The sequence below is a fragment of the Xenopus laevis genome, chromosome 2S, assembly GCF_017654675.1.
Source record: "Xenopus laevis strain J_2021 chromosome 2S, Xenopus_laevis_v10.1, whole genome shotgun sequence".
NCBI classification, from domain to species: Eukaryota; Metazoa; Chordata; class Amphibia; order Anura; family Pipidae; genus Xenopus; species Xenopus laevis.
The window spans coordinates 30,266,824-30,285,561 of record NC_054374.1 but is presented as its reverse complement, the minus strand read 5'-3'; the positions used below and the strand labels follow the sequence as shown (position 1 = coordinate 30,285,561).

Genomic DNA, 18,738 nt, shown 5'->3' with positions numbered 1-18,738 from the left:
GGACTTTTTCAGCAGGATTCAGATTCGGACGATTCTGGGAAATAGCGTGACTTTTTGTCACAAATCAAGGAAGTAAAAAATGTTTTCCCTTTCCCACCCCTAATTTGCATATGCAAATTTGTAGTCGGTTCGGTATTCGGCTGAATCTTTCGAAAAGGATTAGGGGTTTCGGCCGAATCTAAAATAGTGGATTCAGTGCATCCCTACATTAATTAGGGGTATTGAACCCGAAACATGTGTTTACCACTGCCTGGAATAAAAAGTTGTTTGCAGTAATAACTGCTGGAGTTCATCTTCCTATACTTGGATCATCCCTACATTAAGGGGCAGATTTACTATGGGTCTAATATCGAGGGTTAATTAACCCTCGATATTCGACTAGGAATTTAAATCCTTCGAATTCGAATATCGAATTCGAAGGATTTAGCGCAGGAAATTCAATCGATCGAAGGATTATTCATTCGATCGAACGATTAAATCCTTCGAATCGAACGTTTCGAAGGATTTTAATCCAACGATCAAATGAATATCATTCCCCATAGGCTAACATTGTGTTCGGTAGCTTTTATCTGCCGAACTAGGGGGTCGAAGTTTTTTTTAAAGAGACAGTACTTCGACTATCGAATGGTCGAATGATTTTTAGTTCAAATCGTTCGATAGTCGTGGTCGAAGTAGCCCATTCGATGGTCAAAGTAGCCCAAAAAAAACTTAGAAATTCAAAGTTTTTTTAATTCGAACCCTTCACTCGAATTTAGTAAATCTGCCCCCATGGTATAAGTAAACATTAAAAACAACCCAAATGAAAAATTATTCGGTCAAAGCAGTCAAAAAGATGCACTTTCAGAAGGAAATAAGAGAAGTGATCTGATATAGCTATGTTCAGGAAGGAAATGGGAAAGGGTATTTTAGGCTTCTGATCTCTTTCCTGAGCAGAGCAACATCAAAACACTTCTCTGTTTCCCCTCTGAAGGTGTATCTCTGATTGTACAGATACAGGAACTGACCAGAAGGAGGTGATGTTGTTACAAAATTAATTTTACAGGCAGTTAAAAACTTATATAACTCTTAAATTGAAACAAATTTGTGTAAATTGCACATGTGCATAGAAAACAAAACTAAGCAATTTTGCATTCAGTTTTTTAAGGTGTTCTTATCCTTTAACCTTCTTTTATCCTTTAACCTTCTCATTTCCTATTGGTTTGTACTCTCTGGCGCGCATACAAGTGCCAAATGTAGGTGGATAAAAAATGAAGTGTTAAATATACTTTGAGCTCATATCTACATTATGCTAACTTATACCTGAAGGTATAGTGGTTCTTCAATTGTGGTTGTCCCTCCATAATATCAAAGAGGAGTCATGTATCAGCCATTTGTGATTTCAAGTCTACTATGTATGTACAAAAATCTTTGTATGTATTAGGGATGCACCGAACCCACTATTTTGGATTCGGCCGAACCCCCGAATCCTTCGCAAAAGATTCGGCCGAATACCGAACTGAGTCCGAATCCTAGTTTGCATATGCAAATTACGGGTGGGAAGGGGAAAACATTCTTCACTTCCTTGTTTTGTGACAAAAAGTCACGTGATTTCCCTCCTCATCCCTAATTTGCATATGCAAATTAGGATGCAGATTCTGTTCAGCCTGTCTACAGGATTCTGGTGCATTCCTAGTATACATGAAAGATTTGTTCTCGGAACCGTTGTGGTTGTAGGAGTTGTTGTTTTCTGAAAAGTATTTGTTTAATAGTAAATGCCTGTCTAGGAAGAAAAATCAAGCATTTTATTTCATATTCTGCAAAATCCCGATAATAATCATTGTTTCTAACCTCTGAGGCTATGAATATTTCATTTAACGATACAATGCACCTTCACGCCTAACCTTGAATAGGTCATAGGCTCGACATTCAAAAGCAAAAAAAATTTTTTTAGTATAGAAAATATATGCTGACAAGCAGGGCCGCCATCAGAAATCACGGGGCCCCACACAACAAAATTTTCTGGGCCCCCCCTCTTCTAACTATGCCCCTCCCCTAACCACGCCCCTCCCACCAGTACAAAGGTCACACGGCCGTTGTGTGACTGCATGGCGTTGTGTGGGCCCCCTGACCCTCCATGGGGCCCCTGACTCGCAGAGGGGCCTGGGTCTTCTTCCTCTGGCGCTGTCTTCCGCCTCTTCATTTTCTCCAGGAAGTTGCGCCGTCTCCAGGAAGCAGGTCCTTCTTGTTACATGTCCTCTCTCTTCTGCCTGAAGCCGCAGGCTGCCGGAGGCTTAAATAGAGTTTTGCCCGTGCATACTGATGTCATGTGTTCGCACGGGACGCAGAATTACCGCTGACACCAATGAAGGGGCCTGGCAATCCAGTTAACTGCGGTGCAGCCGGGCCCCCTTTACTGCTGAGAATCCTCCGGGCCCAGGAGGACTGTCCACCCTGTGACCCCCTGATGGCAGCCCTGCTGACAAGTATATATTCAGCTCCGTGACCTGACTGATCTAGTAAACAACAACCTTTATAATGGAAGAGGGAGCTTTCACATTGAAAATAATGCATGGAGGGAAACTTTAATGATACATCACTTTAGCTCTGAAAAAAAAACATAACAGCCTGAGTGCTTCTTTAAATGTAAAAGCTACATATTCCATTATACAGAATTGGCCTGGACACCGAACTAATACGTACGGAAAATTGCTCTTGCCTTGCAAAGGAATTTTAAGATTTTGTCAACTTGCGTGTGTTTGACCTCTGCAAATTCAAGGTAGAAACCAGTGATTCGCTTCCTTTCTGTCTATTAGGTACTTCTCTAAACTCCCAAATTACTAAATGGATTTTCTTCTGCTGCTGTTAATATCATTATTAGCTAATTATTAGAGAGAAAATATAATGTGGCGTATCTAGAATTTGTTCTTGCTCACATATATATGCCAGTAAGTACCTTAAACTCTTAAAATAAAGCTGTAACTTTAGGACAATTTGTAGAAAAACGTTGAATAAATGTAAATGAGCTAAAAGGTAATTTTTCGTTACTTATTGAGTTTGTAGGTCTTGTTGATCGATCATAATTTATTATACTTACGCGTTCTATTTTGATGGTTGCGCTTTGCAAAATCAAAATTCCTACTTGTTGTTCTCTACATGTAAGCGGCTTTATTATTGATGGCGATGGAATGAATATTTAGCAAAAGGTAGCACAGATGAGGGAACCAAGGCAAACACACGGCTATGTTGCATACATTTTTCTGATTGCAGCTATGGGATTATCGAGAATGCTTGGGACCTGGGGTTTTCTGATCTTTCTGTAATTTGGATGACCATACCTATAGTCAACTAAAAAAAATGTTCAAGGTACAGGTATAGGATCCACTATCCAAAAACCTGAGATCTCTAAATTACTGGTAGACAGAAGGCTTTCTTCCATAGACTCCATTATAATCAACATTTTTTAAAACAATTTCCTTTTATCAGTAGCCTGTACTTAAAGGGATCCTGTCATCGGAAAACATGTTTTTTTCAAAACGCATTAGTTAATAGTGCTACTCCAGCAGAATTCTGCACTGAAATCCATTTCTCAAAAGCGCAAACGGATTTTTCTCTAAGTCAGCTTGGGGGACACAGGGACCTTGGGTATAGCTAGTACCACTAGGAGGCAGGACACAACCACAAAACAAAACTGACTCCTCCCTTGCTGGCTATACCCCCAGCAGGCGGAGCCTAAAGCCAGTTTGAGTTGTGTCCTCAGGAGGTTAGGACGTTTTTTATTTTTGCTACTCTAAAAGTCAGCTAAGCTGACACCAGGGGCAATGCAGACCCTTTACACAACGTAAAGGCTCTTAATGTTATCCCCCAACGTGGGAGCCTGTCTCCGGGGTCATCTTGTGCTCTGGCACAGACCATCCAGCTCACAGAATGTCTCCCTTCCTTGCAGGAGGAGCAAGTGCTGGCCGGCAGACAAGGAGAGCATTGGATCTTTTGGGCCTGAGGTAAGTCTGTTTCCTCAGCCCCTATCCTCTCTCTCTCTATTCCTCCCAGGCATGAGTACACTGGATAAGGATTCCTATGCCTGGCCATGCTATCTATAGCGGAAAGGTCCCTACTCCCCCTCACTTCTACCTTCCCTGTTAGGACTCTATGGGGCGTTTCTATCAGGGCCCTAAGGCCCTGCTTGGAGGGGTGACAGGCGCTCTCCGGCGCCATGCGGCACTTTCCTCTTTGGGTGACTTGGTGGGGGAGCGCCGACTTCAGCGGCGCTTCCTTCACTGGCGGGGAATTCGTTGCGCGATCTCGCGCATGCGCAGTACGCCCTCTGGCGCCATGCGTGTCTCCTCCTCTCCGTGCGTGCCGCCATTTTGGATCAAGTGGCGCACCCTACGCGCGCATTTCACAGACACTGAGAGGCACGGCACAGCACACAGGGACGCAGAGATCTCCTCGCCCTTACCAGGTTTCTAACAAACTACTCCTCCTTCCCTGCATTCTCCTCTGCAGGCTAGCGTGTAGTTTTGCCCTCTGGGGGTTGGGGAGGCCTCCCTTGGCTTAGCAAATTCAGCTACCTTGCCACCTTAGCCATCATCATGTCTGATGGGCCAAGTGAGGGTCTCTTTTCCAGGGCCGCACCCACTGCCTCTGTTACCTATTTAGCCTGTGCCAAATGCTGCAAACGTCTCCCACGAGGACACAAGGATCCTCTATGTGTTAATTGTAAGTCTCTGGTTACTGATCCCCCAGTACCTACTCCACCTCAGAATCAGGTCATTCAAGGGGACTCCCCAGCTTCTAGCAGACCGGCTTCCCCAGCCAGGGAGCAATCCACTCCAGAATGGGCATCCCAATTGGCCACGGGTATCCCCAAATTAGCTCAGTCTCTGGACAAGCTGCTTGCCCGGCTAGATAATCCTAGACCTAGGTCTTCTAAGCGCAGGGCCCCCTCTCCGTCTGATGACGACAGTATTTCTCCTCCCAGGCACCAGTCTCCTTTTCCACCTGACTCTGGGGACGAGGACCACTCAGACGGCGAACTATCTTGTAGTTCCGGCCATGACGAGGAGGACTCCCATAAATTCTCTTCGGAAACTATTGACTCCCTGATTTCATCTGTACTGGAAACTCTTAACCTGCAAGACACAGGGGCCACAGCTGAGTCCTCAAAGGCTCTTTTCAAACGGCACAGTAAGACATCACCTGTTTTTCCCTCTCATTCTCAGCTCGATCAAATTATTCAACAAGAATGGGACAAACCAGAGAGGCGCTTCCAAGCCAACCGTCGATTCCTCAGGCAATATCCCTTTGCGCCTGATATCACCGACAAGTGGTCCTCTCCACCATCTGTCGATGCTCCTGTCTCTAGACTTTCCAAAAACACAGCATTACCAGTCCCTGATGCCTCATCCTTCAAGGACTCTATGGACAAAAAATTAGAGAGCCTGCTACGATCCGTTTTTTCTGCCTCTGGTGCATCCCTTCGCCCAGTGATTGCCATAGCATGGGTCAGCCGGGCTATCCAATCCTGGTCCGTTAATCTGGTTAACGCTATAGCGGAAGGAGTTCCGCGCCACGAACTTTCTCAACTCGCCTCACAAATCAAGGAGGCAAATGACTATTTATGCGAAGCTTCACTTGACGCCACACAAGTCATTAGCAGGTCCTCTGCCCTCGCCATTGCAGCACGAAGATCCCTTTGGATGAAATTATGGTCTGCCGACCTCTCTTCCAAAAAGTCGCTTACATCCATCCCCTTCAAGGGTAAACTCCTCTTCGGGCCCGACCTCGACAAGATTATTAATCAGGCTACGGGAGGTAAGAGCACCCTGCTGCCACAGCCTAAGGCTCGTCCCACTTTTCGTAGAGGAAAGTTTTTTCGTGCCCCCCAGAACAGAGGTTCCAGATCTTCTCCTCCAAGGACATCATTCTCGAACAGGGGTCGTTTTGGCAACAAGCAGAGACCTTCCTGGCAGAACAGGAAACACGTCTCCAAGACCACTGATAAAACTACCTCAGCATGACGCCATGCTTCCAACACCAACTCCTGTGGGGGGGAGATTAAGACTTTTCGCAGATGCATGGGTCACACTCATTCAAGACTCATGGATTCACGAGGTCGTCACCCGAGGATACCACCTGGAGTTTTCATCTCTCCCCCCCCCACGTTTTTTCATGTCACGGTTCCCACCGGGATCGGACAAACAATTGGCATTCCAAGACGTTATCGCCAGTCTTCTGCTCGCAGAAGTTATTATTCCGGTTCCTCCTGCGGAGCGATTCAAGGGTTTCTATTCGAACCTTTTTGTTGTTCCCAAAAAGGACGGATCCGTTCGACCTATCCTAGACTTAAAAGAACTAAACAAATTCCTCCGTCCTCGGAAGTTCAAAATGGAGTCCTTACGATCCGTCATTGCAGCGATGTCTCCGGGTCAATTTCTCATGTCTCTCGACATCAAGGACGCTTATCTGCATGTGCCCATTTTCCCTCCGCATCAGAAGTACTTGAGATTTGCCTTCCAAAATCGTCATTTCCAGTTCACAAGTCTGCCGTTCGGCCTCACCTCGGCTCCTCGAGTTTTCACCAAGATTATGGCTGCGGCCACGGCAGACATTCGCAGTGCAGGGATAGACATCACTCCCTACCTCGACGACTTACTGATCAAGGCACCTTCCTTTCAGGAGGCTCAACCAGCTCTAAAGACCTCCATGACCAAACTGCAAGATCTGGGCTGGGTTCTCAACCTCACCAAATCCTCGCTAATACCCAGCCACTCCATGGTTTTCCTGGGCATGACCTTCAACACGCAGTCTCAAACGATATCTCTACCGATCGAGAAGGTGGTCTGCCTACAAAGATTGGTGACGAGTCTACTTCAGAAGCTGCGAGATTCTGCATGAAGGTTCTGGGAGTTATGGCATCCACCATAGAAGCAGTACCTTTTGCCCAATTCCATCTCCGGGACCTTCAGTGGAACATTCTCTCATCCTGGAACAGGAACTCCCTGCTACAGGAGATACCCCTCTCTCAACAGACGAGGTCATCCCTCCTCTGGTGGTTACAGACCCCTCATCTCACCAAGGGCAGGTGCCTCGGCGAGCCTTGCTGGCGTATCCTGACGACCGATGCGAGCCTCTTCGGTTGGGGAGCGGTTCTCGAGGGGCGGTCGGCTCAAGGGAAGTGGAACCAGCACGAGAAACATCTGCAGATCAACCTGCTCGAGATCCGGGCAATTCGGCTTGGCCTCCTCCACTGGCAACAAGAACTCGAAGGCCAAGCGGTGAAGGTTCAGTCGGACAACTCGACGGCTGTGGCTTACATCAACCACCAGGGCGGTACAAGAAGCAGAGGGGCGCTAAACGAGATAAAGCTCATCTTTCGGTGGGCCGAAGCTCGCAATGTTCACCTGTCAGCCATTTACATCCCGGGGTTGCTGAATTGGGAAGCGGACTTCCTCAGCCGTCAGTCCCTCGACCCGGGCGAGTGGTCACTAAACGACGAAGTCTTCCAAGAGCTGTCGCTTCGGTGGGGCATACCAGAGGTGGATCTCATGGCAACCAGGCACAACAGGAAGGTTCCGACATTCCTGGCTCGTTACAGGGATCCCCTGGCTCACGATGTGGACGCCATAACGGCCCCCTGGCCCTTTCGACTAGCGTATGCCTTCCCGCCTCTGCCTCTCATTCCCAGAACCATTCGAAGAGAACGGACCACGCTTATCCTGATAGCACCAAGGTGGCCCCGTCGGGCCTGGTTCTCGGACCTCCTCAATCTCTCCGTGGCGGAACCATGGACTCTGCCATCACTGCCGGACCTTCTCACCCAGGGACCGATACGGCATCCAAACCCAGGATGCCTCAACTTAACGGCCTGGCTCTTGAGACACGAATCCTGACACGGAAGGGTTTTTCCAAGGCCGTCGCACTCACAATGTGCGCAGCTCGTAAGCCAGTTTCAGCCAGAGCCTACTATAGGGTTTGGTCCACCTACCGACAGTGGTGCTCTAAACTCAAGGTGAAGTTCCGCGAGTTTTCCATTCCTCACATCCTGGAGTTCTTGCAAGAGGGCCTCTCGCTGGGCATGTCTTTGGGGTCACTAAAATCTCAAATTTCAGCCCTGTCAGTTCTTTTCCAATGACGTCTAGCTGTACTTCCTGATGTCAAGACCTTTATGCAGGGAGTGGCCCACGTGGCTCCCCCTGTTAGAGCAACCTTTCCTGTTTGGGACCTCACGCTAGTGTTACACGCTCTTCAACTGCCTCCATTTGAACCTCTCGCCTCAGTGCCGCTTCAGTGGCTCACCTGGAAGACGGTTTTTCTCCTTGCCATTGCCTCAGCGAGACGTGTCTCCGAGCTCAGCGCTCTTTCATGTACGGCTCCCTACCTCGTCTTCCATCTGGACAGGGCCGTTCTTCGCACCATCCCTTCGTTCCTCCCAAAGGTCGTCTCTGAGTTTCATCTTAACCAGGAAATTGTTGTGCCATCCTTCTGTCCGGCTCCGGCAAATTCTAAGGAACGAGCCTTACACACCCTCGATCCTGTCAGAGCTCTGAAGTTCTACCTGCATAGGGTTCGAGAGATCCGTAAATGCGATGCCCTGTTGGTGCTCCCTTCGAAGCAGGCCATCTCCCGCTGGATCAAACAGGCTATCCAGAGAGCTTACACGGCAAAGGGGAAGGATCCCCCGACCAGAATCACGGCTCACTCCACCAGGGGTGTGAGTACTTCCTGGGCGTTCCGTAACCAAGTTTCGGCCGAGCAGCTGTGCAAGGCGGCTACGTGGACTTCTGTCCATTCTTTTTCCAAATTTTACCACTTTGATACCTTTGCGGCATCTGACACTCGATTCGGCAGAAGGGTGCTGCAAGCTGCGGTGGTTTCTACTTAGGCCTCTTTTCCCGCCCGGTTTCTGGGGACAGCTTTGGTATGTCCCAAGGTCCCTGTGTCCCCCAAGCTGACTTAGAGAAAAGGAGATTTTGTTTAATTACCGTTCTTTTTCTCTTCAGTCACTTGGGGGACACAGGGCTTCCCTCCCTGGATAGAGGCCTTCACTCCTTCAGATATGTTTTGGTTAAATTGAGTTTGGAATGTTTTTTCCATATCTAGTTTTATTCTTGTTGACTTTGGTACAAACTGGCTTTAGGCTCCGCCTGCTGGGGTATAGCCAGCGAGGGAGGAGTCAGTTTTGTTTTGTGGTTGTGTCCTGCCTCCTAGTGGTACTAGCTATACCCAAGGTCCCTGTGTCCCCCAAGTGACTGAAGAGAAAAAGATTTAACGGTAAGTAAACAAAATCTCCTTTTTTATATTCAATTTTGAAATCTGACGTGGGGCTAGACATTTTGTCAATTTCCCAGCTGCCCCTGGTCATGTGACTTGTGCCTGCACTTTAGGAGAGAAATGCTTTCTGGCAGGCTACTGTTTTTCCTTCTCAATGTAACTGAATGTGTCTCAGTGGGACATGGGTTTTTACTATTGAGTGTTGTTCTTAGATCTACCAGGCAGCTGTTATCTTGTGTTAGGGAGCTGTTATCTGGTTACCTTCCCATTGTTCTTTTGTTTGGCTGCTGGGGGGGGGGAAAGGGAGGGATATCACTCCAACTTGCAGTACAGCAGTTAAGTGAAAAAAATCAGTTTGCTCTTTTGAGAAATGGATTTCAGTGCAGAATTCTGCTGGAGCAGCACTATTAAAATTAGATTTTTTTTCTTCCCCCATGACCGTATCCCTTTAATCCAAACTAAGAAATAATTAATCCTTTTTGGAAGCAAAACCAGCCTATTGGGTTTATTTAATGTAGGGATGCACGGAATCCACTTTTTTGGATTCGGCCGAACCCCCGAATCCTTCGTGAAAGATTCGGCCGAATACCGAACCGAATCTGAACCCTAATTTTCATATGCAAATTAGGGGTGGGAAGGGGGAAACATTTTTTACTTCCTTGTTTTCTGACAAAAAGTCATGCAATTTCCCTCCTGCCCCTAATTTGCATATGCAAATTAGGATTCGGATTCGGTTCGGCTGGGCAGAAGGATTCGGCCAAATCCGAATCCTGCTGAAAGGCCGAATCCTGGCCGAATCCCGAACCGAATCCTGGATTCGGTGCATCCCTAATTTAATGTTTACACGATTTTCTAATAGGCTTAAGGCATAAATATCCAAATAACGGAAAGAACCCCCAGGTCGTGAGCATTCTGGATAACAGCAGGTCCCATACCTGTATATCTTTTTTGACTGTACAGTTACAGGAACTGACCAGCAGGTGACGCTGTTGTTACAAAATTTATCTTATTGGTAGTTAATAAAAACTTAAATAACTCTGAAACTGAAAAAAAAAAATTTTGAATGTAAATTTTAAAAGTGAAGATCTCTTACTAGAGCAGCCCATTCATATACTGATAATTGAAACAAAAACAATATAAACATTGGCATACATGTTATTGTAACTTGTGTGAACCTATTCAGCACAGGGGTCAATCAGTGAAACGCTGATGACTACTGCGAGTTTGTATGGTATTCTGGTAATACATGGGTCACTGCCTTAAATAAAGGTTGTCAATTACATCACTGCATCTTTGCCTATGTATTACTAAAGACCTAATGTCATGTTTTGTATAGTTCTGAAATAAATCAGGCAGACTTCAAGGTTTGTTTTTAATTATAGCATATACTTGCTTTCCTTAAAGGGATGGTTAATCTTTAAGGTTTAAGCAACTTTTCTATTGGTTTTCATTATTTTTTATAGTTTTATAATTATTCGCCTCTAGTTACTCTTTGCAGCTTTCAAATGGGTGTTGTTGACCCCTTCTAAAAGTAAATGCGTTGTAATGCTACAAATGTTTTATTGCTAATTTTTGTTACTCCTCTTTCTATTTAGGTCCTGTCCTATTCGTATTCCGGTCTCCTATTTAAATCAATGCATGGTTGCTAGGGTAATTTGGACCATAGCTACCAGATAGTTTAAAATGCAAATTGGAGAGCTGCTGAATAAAAAGATAAATAACAAAAAACTTTAAATAATACAAAATGAAAACCATTTGCAAATTGTCTCAGAATATCACTCTTTACGTCATACTAATAGTTTTTTCAAATGTGAACAATCCCTTTAATAGGATTCTTTCACTTGCAGTGATTCAGTACATCTTCTGTACATGCTGGAGAACACCTGGATTGATGCAAAATTCATCCTTCAGATCATGTGTGAGCTGAATGTTCTTCCCCTGGCCTTACAAATCACAAATATTGCAGGCAATGTCATGGTAAGGAATTGTACATTATAGAAACGATTTAACAAATGTTTAAAGGGGTTCTGGGGCAACTTTACAAGTGATTCCACAAAGGGAAGGTTAGAAATTGTGTTTTTTTTACTTTTACATTGTTATAATTGTTATATAATCAAAAGTTGGACCTACTCCATTGTGGCTAGAGAAATCACTTGCAATGACTTGGATGACTCCTTGGACAAGCATAGTGAACTCAAAGTCTACAGTTAATTTAGTATAGGTATAGGGTTGTCATCCATAGATGCAGGTTTCTTTCAGGTCTGGCTTTTACTCCGGCAGACCATTAGGCTACATTGCAACTAGGCCGGATGGGACTACAGCCCTATAAGACCGAAAACTAGTTAAGTTCTGGTTTTAAATGATGCATGCACCCCTCTATTGATCGTGAATATGGTTTTACTGTTGTGTACTAGACCCACCCCAGTTTGGGGGGGGGGGGTTGGAGTGGGAAATTTAGGAATATTGTTCATATGTTGATTCAACTCTCTCCTTCTCCTGTACTCTGCAAGCAATAGCACTCATGCTGCCCTCTCAAGTGTATCCCATAAACTATTTCACTCTCTAATATTATCTCATGGAACACCAGGAGCCTTAACTCTTACATTTAAACGTAGCCTTATGCACAACTACGTTAAAGGAAAACTATACCCCCAAAATTAATACTTGAGCAACAGTTTTTATTTAAATTAAGTGGCATATTAAAGAATCTTCCCAAACTGGAATATATTGCTCATTTACATCTCTTGCCTTGAACCACCATTTCGTGATGGTCTGTGTGCTGCCTCAGAGATCACCTGACCAGAAATACTGCAGCTCTAACTGTAACAGGAAGAAGTGTGGAAGCAAAAATCAGAACTCTGACTGTTAATTGGCTCATGTGACCTAACATGTATGGTTCGTTTGGTTTGTGTGCACCGTGAATCCTAGGATCCCAGGGGGTATAGATTTCCTTTAAGAAGCATGCACCTTCTATTCTGCTATAGGAAACTCACCTGACAGGACAAAAAATCCTCTCCCATAAAAGACACGGGGGGGTATCTATTCTAATTAGGAAAAACACAAAATTTTCTCTGAACCATGGTTTTACAGACCACAATGGTTGCCATATTATTCTTTACTGCACTCTATGCAACAAATCCATAACTATCATCATTGTGTATATACCCCCGCCATACACAATGGACCCACAGGCTAATCGCCTTCATTCCCAAAACACGGGTCAGATTAAATTAGCACAATGCTCCAGCTTGTAATTGCCTGGAGATGAAAACACTAATAGGGGAGTGAATACATCTTCTACTCAAGCACTCAGCAGTACTTTTCAAGGATTGATCTAGCATTGGTAACTACCGATGTCCTCCCCTTATTGATAAAGCACAGTTTTTACCTTGTATTCTAAGACCATTCTCCACTCCTGCTCTCCCTCCATTGGTCCACCTCAGCGGGTTCAAGACTGTGGAGACTAAGATCCCTTTGGCTGTCTAATGAATTGGTACAAAGAGGGTCAACTGTGCAGTAGTTACAGACCTGAAACTCCTAGTATAATAGTTTGTGACGTACTACCAAAAGCTATACCAGTCCACAATACCCCACCCTAATAACACACTCTTTCCCAAGGACTCCCTCAGCCAACCTATAAATATCTTCCTCCTTCGTTTGTAGAAGCCCTCATTGTTGTGGTTCCAAAACTGGGTAACGACCCAGTGAAATTCATACCGGCCAATCTCCCTCATAAACACAGACGCTAAAATTCTTGCATAAATACTGGCCACATGACTCCAATGTTACACTGTCGATCTCATTCATCCGGATCAATCTGGCCTTATGCTGGGCAGATCCACCAAGATTAACATAAGAAGACTATACACCAACATTTCTTCATGAAAATGAAGGCACTAGAGCAGCAGCCTCTCTTGATTCTGCAAAGGCCTTTGTTTCCTTGGGAGATCCTTCACAGATTTGATCTAGGTGACCACCATCAGGGGGGCTTAGGGGGTACAGTCAGAATGGGCCTAAATGGTTGCATGGCTGTGTGGCACTTTTTGGATTGGCTGGGCCCCCTTAACAGCGTGTGAGCAAACCCGAAGCAATGGAGCCAGGGCCAAAAACCATCCCAAAGCAGCGAGCAGCAGCTCCCACATCTGCAGTTATCTTTATATCTAAGCCAAGACCCTGATTCCACGGGACTGCTAGAATCATATAGACTCCTGCAGACCACAAGACCAGATCTCTCCCTTTCCTTTATACAAAGGATGGTATTTCATCTAATACTTTAGACATAAAGGTAACTACAGATGTAAATTCTGTGATTTCTATAGTACTTTGTGAGCACAAATCTCAATTGTCTGTCTAAAGGGGTTATATATTATACTTGCTCCTGTGCTTCACAGTATGTGGGGAAAACCACACTCAGTGCTTGTGAGTTTCGGAGCTTATATAAGCAATTGAAAGGAAAGCTTTTAAGTCCGGTTTGGCTAAGAATGTTCATGAGAATCATGATGGAGTTATGAGTATACACTTCCAAATTCTATATAAACTAAATTTTCAGATAAGAAGGGTTTATTTGGATAAGAGGCTATTGAAAAAGATGCCTTTTGGATTTATCATCTTAACACTTGAACCTCTAGGGGGAATGACTAGGGATTGGGAACTATTGTGTTTCTATTAAATATTGAGTATTTCATTCATTTATGGATTTGTTTTCCTTTTTCCTGTGTCTGTTTAAATGCTCTATATATTAATTTTTAACTGGTAAATTGTGGTATAATATATCCACTGGAAGGGACATTATCGGGTTATATTTTTATAGGTGTGTACTTCCTGATGTATTTATACATGTGTTCTGGAGGGGTCATGAGATTCCGATGAAGTGGCGTGACACCACGAAACATGTTAAGGGGCAAATTAATTTTTTTATGGTCAAAGCTGTCAAATTTGAATGGGGAGTTATTCAAATTCGATTTGAGTTTTTAAAAAAATTCGAGATTTATCATGGCCTTTTAAGAACGGAGGGAGGGAGACGTCCAGGGATACATTTTGAGTTGTTTGCAGCCTTCCTGACATTCAAGTTTTTTTCGGAGAAAACTTAATTCAATTTGAGTTTTCAGGTCGATTCCATTCATCAGAATTTAAAAAAATTATTTATTTTTAATAAATTTTGTTTTGTCAAATTTATGGGATTTTAGGGCCCGCTAAGTGTGTTGTCCCTATAGCGTGTTGGATCATGTTTTTTTCAAAAGGACAATAAAGAATTAATTAATTTAATATTGGTGTTGTCACGGGTGCTCCATGCAATGCTGCTGTTCATATTAACCTGCGTTGTGTTTGTACAGCTATGAATTATACAGAAGATATGTGTAGTCAGTAATTTTCTCTTTCACGAACAATTTGTGAAAAATAGTTTTATTGAAAAATAGTGTAAAATATTTGATATGTTTAATAGTGTAAAATAGTGTAAAATATTTAATATATTTTACAGGGATGGGACCTGTTATCCAGAATGTTCGGGACCTGGGGTTTTCCAAATAACGGATCTTCCTGTAATTTGGATCTTCATACCTTAAGTCTACTAGAAAATCATGTAAACATTAAATAAACTCAATAGGCTAATTTTGCTTCCAATAAGGATTAATTATATCTTAGTTGGGATCAAGTACAAGCTACTGTTTTATTATTATAGCAAAAATAATTTTTTAATTTGGATTATTTGGATAAAATGGAGTCTTTGCGAGATGGCCATTCCGTTATTTGGAGCTTTCTGGATAACTGGTTTCCAGATAACGGATCCCAGTAAAAAATGTTTCCCCCTTCCCACCCCTAGTTTGCATATGCAAATTAGGATTCGGTTCGGTATTCGGCTGAATCTTTCGCAAAGGGTTCGGGCGAATGCAAAAAAGTGGATTTGTTGCATCCCTACCATTTATACATATTAGTTTCATACTGTATTTTTTTTTTTTAGTACAATGATATTTGCTTTATCTTTTATGCCTAAAAGCTGCAGCTATTTTATGGCAAAAGAACAGAGGAAGTTTCAAAACGTTGACATTTCACATTTTTTATGGGTAGTAGATAAACGGAATGGAAATGTGCTCATAAAATTGCCAGTTGTCTGTGACTCCTCAATGTCTTACAATCTGTGTAACGATCTACCTTCCCTTCCCTGTTGTATCACCACAAAATTGTTTAAGACCGTCTTCTCTTTCACTTTGGCTTAGATTTTTTTTTTTTCTTTGTTTTTTCCGCATCTCTCGCGGGTGCATCAAATTCAGCTTGAAATTTCTAATGACTAAAAATGATCTAGTTTCATAGCATGTTGCTCTTACTGAACGAAGCAGCTGAAACAAACCGACTCTGTTGACAGAAATGATGTCTTGTCAGCGTATTCATCTTTCCAAAATCACGCTGGGCTGTTTTTAAAAAGAAAATGTCATTGTAGTGTGTGATTCCATTCCAAACCTGTTCTCTGTAACAAGTAAATGTCACTTTCTACCTAGACCCCAAAATACATTGAGCCCCTCTTTTTCTTTTTTTTTAAATGAGCTGGTCGGTTGCCTTGGGCATACTTCATACTGGCACAATCCGTAAAAAGTGGAAGTATTTGTAATATATTTAGAATTCTGTTACTTCTTAGTTAATATGTTGAAAGGCACCAAACCCAAGATTTCATATTCAATTTAGCTGAGTTCTAAGCATTTTTATAATGTAATCAAAGTTCTTTTTTTTCCCTGATCCTGAGCAGCTCTATTAAACTAAACTGGATATGTGGAATTTTTAAATGCCACAATTTTGAAAATATGGTTAACTATTTGGCCTCTTTGGTTAAATTGTAAAACCATGACTTGATATATTGATATATATATATATATATATATATATATATTTATATTTATAGTAGAACCCCCATTTTGCATCCTGATTTTAAGTTTTGATGGTGGTACCTGCTTGTCTAACAGTCTTAGTTGTGTCTAGGCTTATACTCGAGTTTCCCCAGTTTTCGTAAGTAAAATTAGGTATACTCGGGTCGGCTTATACTCGAGTATATACGGTACAAATTTTAAGAAATTATTTCCCTTTTCTCTTTAATTATTAAACAGTAGCTTTTACATGATCCCAACTTAGATATAATTAATCTTTATTGGAAGCAGAACCAGCCTTCTGGGGTTACATTATGTTTACATGATTTTCTAGTAGACTTAAAGGAGAAGGAAAGCTACTGAAGCAGTTTATTGCCAATAGATAAGCCACAAAAGTGCAAGCTATAACACTATATTTATTCTGCAGAATGCTTTACTATACTTGAGTAAACAGCTTTTGAAGTGTTCTCTGTTTAGGATAGCAACTGCCATATTAGCTTGGTGTGTCATCACTTGCTGCCTGAGTCTCTCCCTGCTCGCTCATAGCGCTGGGCTCGGATTACAGCAGGGAAGGGAGGAGAGATTGGGAGAGGAGCAAACTGAGCATGCTGAAGGCCGTGCCCTGGAGGTGTAAGCTGAAAACAGGAAGTCTGATACAGAAGCCCATGAGTACACAATAGAAGGAAAGAAATGTGCTGTTTCTTTTGATAGAGGACTCAGAGCAGCATTACTTTGAGGGTTTACTGGTGTATTTATATAGACCTTTCTGATAAAGCTTACTTAATTTTAGCCTTTCCTTCTCCTTTAAGGACTGAAGATCCAAATTACGGAATGATCTATTATCTGGAAAGCCCCAGATCCTGGTCATTCTGGATAATAGGTCCCATACCTGTACCTTGTACTTGATCCAAACTAAGATATAATTAATCCTTACTGAAAGTTAAACTAGCCTTTTGTGTTTATTTAATGTTTACATGATTTTCTAGTAGACTTAAGATGGCCATAGACGCAAAGATCTGATCGTACGAATCGAGAATTCATGGTCGGACATAACTTTCGTACGATTGTGGTCAGGGGCAGAACATCGGCTGATTTGTTCTTTTCTACTTTATTTGATCGGAATTGTTAGTGGCAGGTCGGGAGATGGGAAAGTCTGATCGGATCTTTGCGTCTATGGCCAGCTTTAAGGTATGAAGACCGGTTTCTGGAAAATACCACGTCCCGAGCATTTTGGATTAAAATAGTTTTTTTCTTTTTTTGCAGTCAAGGACATTAATGGGTGGACGCTCAGAAAGAAACGAGTACCTACTGCTTCACGCCTTCACAGAAAATAACTTCATAGTGCCAGACAAACCAGTGTTCAAGAAAATGCAGCAGACCACTGTGAGTGAGAGAAATATTTATTATAAAAGATTTATAAAGGGAACTGGGTGGGATTACAGATAAGGGCTCGGCTTCCTTCCATAGCTGGTCATGCTTTGTACATGATCGTGTGCATGGTAAGTTTATGTACAGATCACTAGAAGGTATTCTTTAAACTGTTATCCACAATAATCTGACCTGCCATACTGTCCAGTGTATTTTTTTATGTAAAGCCTTTTCCTTTACTCCCATTGCATCTTTCTAGAGACTAGTGATGGGCGAATTTATTCGGCAGGTGCAAATTCGCAGCGAATTTGCAAAATGGCCGCGAAAATTCGCCGCATCCAAAAAAAAACTGATGCGGCATCAAAAATGAGACGCCAGCACCATTTTGCGAATTTTTTGCCTTTTTGGCAAAGTAACACGGCGCAAATTCGCCCATCACTACTAGAGAATTGTAATCTGTTATGGAAGATTTAGTAGGGCATAAAGGCATGATTAATGTAATACATGCACTGTCCCATTTAAAATGCTAAGCTCTCATTGATCATTTACTGTATTCAATCTTTTAACTGAATTATGATCTTGTGAAATGTGATCTGGTTTTTAAGGCAAATAATCATATCTTTTTTTTTCTAAATGGATTCTTCAACCATCTATTAAGTTAAAATTGTTTTAGATCTGTTGGCAGACTTTTTTTCTTAACTTTTCTTAATGGCAGGACTAGTAACATGATAAAAAAAATGTGTTTACAGGTATGGGATTAGTTATTCGGAAACCCGTTTTCCAGAAATCTCAATTACTTACCATAGACTCCATTGTATCCAAATAATCCAAATTTTTAAAAAAGGTCCTTTTTCTCTGTAATAATGGAACCGTACCTTGTACTTATACCAAACTAAGAAATAATTAATTCTTATTGGGAGCAAAACCAGCCTATTGTGTTTATATAATCTTTACATGATATTCTAGTCGACTTAAAGTCAACCTGTCAACCAGACATAAAAATCTGTATAATAAAAGTCCTTTTCAAATTAAACATGAAATCCAATTTTTATTTATTATTAAAACATTCATAGCTGTTGTAAGTTCATGGGGATGGACATCAGGTCCCCCATTCTGGTGCACAAACAAGATTCTGAGATGATGCAAGGCTTGTCTTAATAACAGTGTCCACAAAATAGCTCCTATAATTATGAATTCCCAGACTGAAGGAAACCAGATTCAAATAATTTATGTAGTGTAATTAAAGTTCATTTTGCTTGACTAATGT

General features: G+C 42.5%; 1 protein-coding gene across 1 annotated transcript in view; it reads left to right on the top strand.

The window, feature by feature from the left end:
* Nucleotides 1-18,738, top strand: part of LOC121400385 (DNA polymerase alpha catalytic subunit-like) — a 30,956-nt gene that overhangs the window by 7,309 nt on the left and 4,909 nt on the right. Inside the window, exons 8-9 of the mRNA XM_041583298.1 lie at nt 11,097-11,226; nt 17,367-17,486. Of these exons, the coding sequence (XP_041439232.1) occupies nt 11,097-11,226; nt 17,367-17,486 (250 nt within the window). The remainder of the gene's footprint in view (nt 1-11,096; nt 11,227-17,366; nt 17,487-18,738) is intronic.